This window comes from Argentina silus, assembly GCF_951799395.1.
Source record: "Argentina silus genome assembly, chromosome: 6".
Taxonomy (NCBI): domain Eukaryota; kingdom Metazoa; phylum Chordata; class Actinopteri; order Argentiniformes; family Argentinidae; genus Argentina; species Argentina silus.
In genome coordinates, this window is record NC_139660.1 from 23,623,088 (window position 1) to 23,625,858 (window position 2,771).

General features: G+C 50.5%; 1 protein-coding gene across 1 annotated transcript in view; it reads right to left on the reverse strand.

The window, feature by feature from the left end:
• Window positions 1-2,490, reverse strand: part of LOC310806339 (polyadenylate-binding protein 1A-like) — a gene marked incomplete at both ends in the record, with an annotated part of 3,075 nt that extends 585 nt beyond the window's left edge. Inside the window, 4 exons of the mRNA XM_083672389.1 lie at window positions 398-589; window positions 671-898; window positions 1,004-1,493; window positions 1,615-2,490. Coding sequence (XP_083528515.1) covers window positions 398-589; window positions 671-898; window positions 1,004-1,493; window positions 1,615-2,490 — 1,786 coding nt within the window. The remainder of the gene's footprint in view (window positions 1-397; window positions 590-670; window positions 899-1,003; window positions 1,494-1,614) is intronic.
• Window positions 2,491-2,771: the final 281 nt, after the last annotated feature.

Below are 2,771 nucleotides of genomic sequence, written 5' to 3' on the forward strand. Positions count from 1 at the left end.
TGAGATGAGCAGGGGTTCGGCAGGCAGGGGGGTAGTCAGACGAGCAGGAGTAGGGCAGGCAGGCGTTTAGTCAGACAGGCAGGGGTCAGGTAGGCAGGCGGGTAGTCAACACAGGAATGGTAGTCGAGTAGTCCAGGGTCGGTCCAGGGTTCGGCAGGCAGGCGGGTAGTCAGGCGAGCAGGGGTTCGGCAGGCAGGGGGGTAGTCAGACAGGCAGGGGTCAGGTAGGCAGGCGGGTAGTCAACACAGGAATGGGCTAGGTCCGTGGAAGGTAGACGAGGGGGAATCCGAGGAAGACGAGGGTCAGAACAACAATATTTTTTCATGGTGAAGTAGGTTTCAAAGTCCGGATCTCTTTTTTATGTGTTAGCCGCTTGGAACTCAAGCTGGGATGTTGCCAGATTTCTGTGCAGCCTCCTCAGCCCAGTGGGCCTTCAGCACAGCAACCGCTTCATCCACCTTGGAGCGCAGGGACTCTGGAGACTCCAGCATGTGGAGCAGATCAGAGTTGTCCATCTCCAGCAGCATGCCGGTGACCTTGGGAGCGATGCTGGGGTGCATGTTGTGGATAGATGGGAAGAGACGCTCACCTGGAGGGAGGGAAAATTAATATCTGTAACAGTAACAGTAACAGGTAATGGGGATCCATAAAAACAAACAGAAAGATTCACCTATCATCTGTTTCTGGTCCTCATGGGGAATGACAGCCAGTATGGAGGCAGTCAGAGGCTCCTGGTCTTGGACATGGACAGCAGGCTGCTGCATGGGGACCTGTGGCTGGGGAGCCATGTGCTGCTGGGGGTAGTGTACACCAGCTGTGTACTTGTTCTGGGGCACGGTGCGCATCTGTGCTGTAGCTGCATCTGCACTGGCAGGGCGCTGTCTCAAGGCCTGGGTAGCTGAGAGAAAAGATCATCATAATCAAAGGGATATTTATGGTAAATGTTTGGCGAGTGGTGTTGTCAGACCACTATGAGCAGCGTTGCTTCAGAAAATATACTGACCTATGCGCTGAAAGGTCATCATGTGGGGCAACTGGGAGGGTGTGGTCTTCACAGCATTGAAGGTCTGAGGCCTGGTGTTGGGCTGATTGGTGAAGTATGGAGCAGCACAGTTCTGGGCCTGTGGAATGGCTGCCATGAAGAATCCAGGTGGGGGAGCAACCTGGTGGAGGTTGATGCCTGGGTTGGGAACGGCACGAACGATGCTGGCCATCCTCTGCATGCGCTGGTTGGTTCTGTGAGCCTGCCGCACCTCCTTGCGCTGGGCCAGGGCCACATACAGGGGCTTGGTGGCCACGATGCGGCCGTTCATCTCAGTCACAGCCTTGGTGGCCGCCTCAGGGGAGGAGAAGCACACAAAGCCAAATCCCTTGCTGCGTCCACCCTCCATCATTACCTTTGCACTGGTGATTGTTCCAAAGTGGGAGAACTCTTTGTGCAGCTGCTCATCATCCAAGCGATCATGCAAGTTCTTCACATACAGATTGACACCCTGGTAGAGAGAAACCCTGTTTAGTGAGATGTTTTTCATGCCTCAAATATATCAACAATGTTTACTAAGACCTCCAACTTCTTTTTCTTTTACAGTATATCTTTTTTTCATATACACACACCTGGTATCTGGTCCTGCGGCCCTGCTTCATCTGCTCAAACTGGCGCTTCAGCACAGTCTGGCGCTCTCCTCTCTTCTGGGCGCGGCCCACGTAGACCCGCCTCCCATTTATCTCCCGGCCATTCATCTCATCAATGGCCCTCTTGGCATCCTCATGCCTTTGGAAATTGACAAATCCAAAACCCATGGACTTACCAGTGTCATCAGTCATGACACGGACGCTCAGGGCTGGTCCAAATCTCTCAAACCTCTCCTTAAGGCGTTGGTCATCCATATCCTCTCCAAAGTTTTTGATGTACACGTTAGTGAACTCTCGGGCCCTGGATCCAAGTTCAGCCTCTCGTTCTTTGCGAGATTTGAAGTGTCCAACAAACAGTTTTCTGTCATTCAATAACGTGCCATTGAGTCTCTTAATAGCTCTCTCAGCAGACTCCTGTCTATTATACTGCACAAAGCCATAGCCTTTAGAGCCATTCTCATCAGAGACTACCTTGCAGGAAAGGATGTCCCCAAACTCAGAGAACCTGTCGTAGAGGTCCTTGCTGTCAAAAGTCTCCACTAAATTCTTAATGAAGATGTTGCCTACCCCACTATTCCTCAGAGAAGGGTCACGCTGAGACCACATGATGCGCATAGGTCTTCCATTGATATCATCAAAGTTCATGGTGTCCAGGGCACGCTCTGCGTCAGCTTGCTGTTGAAAGTTGACATAGGCATACACAAGAGATCGGCATGTTATCATGTCCCTGCACACTCTTATAGAGATGATTGGACCACAAGGGCTGAATTTCTCATGCAGCATTCCCTCAGTGGTGTCCCTGTGGAGATCTCCTACATACAAGGAGGCCATTGATTGAATAGGCGCACTAGGATTCATGTCTAATGGCCCTTTCAGACAACAAGAGGTGAAAAAAAACTGTGAAAAGAACAAATAACATCTATCTATCAAGCTCTTCACAGAGGAATTGCAGGTAAATGAATGGCATGTGTACTGTAGCTGGATTCTAGAACCCCAGCTGCATGTTCTACATTGTTATGTCATCACATTGTCAATTGTGACATCCTTAATGACTGGATGTGATGTGTGTAATATGTTAGTAGAATTCTAACTTCAGTCATTGTTACCTCACAGACCATAGCCAGGGTCCATTTTGTACT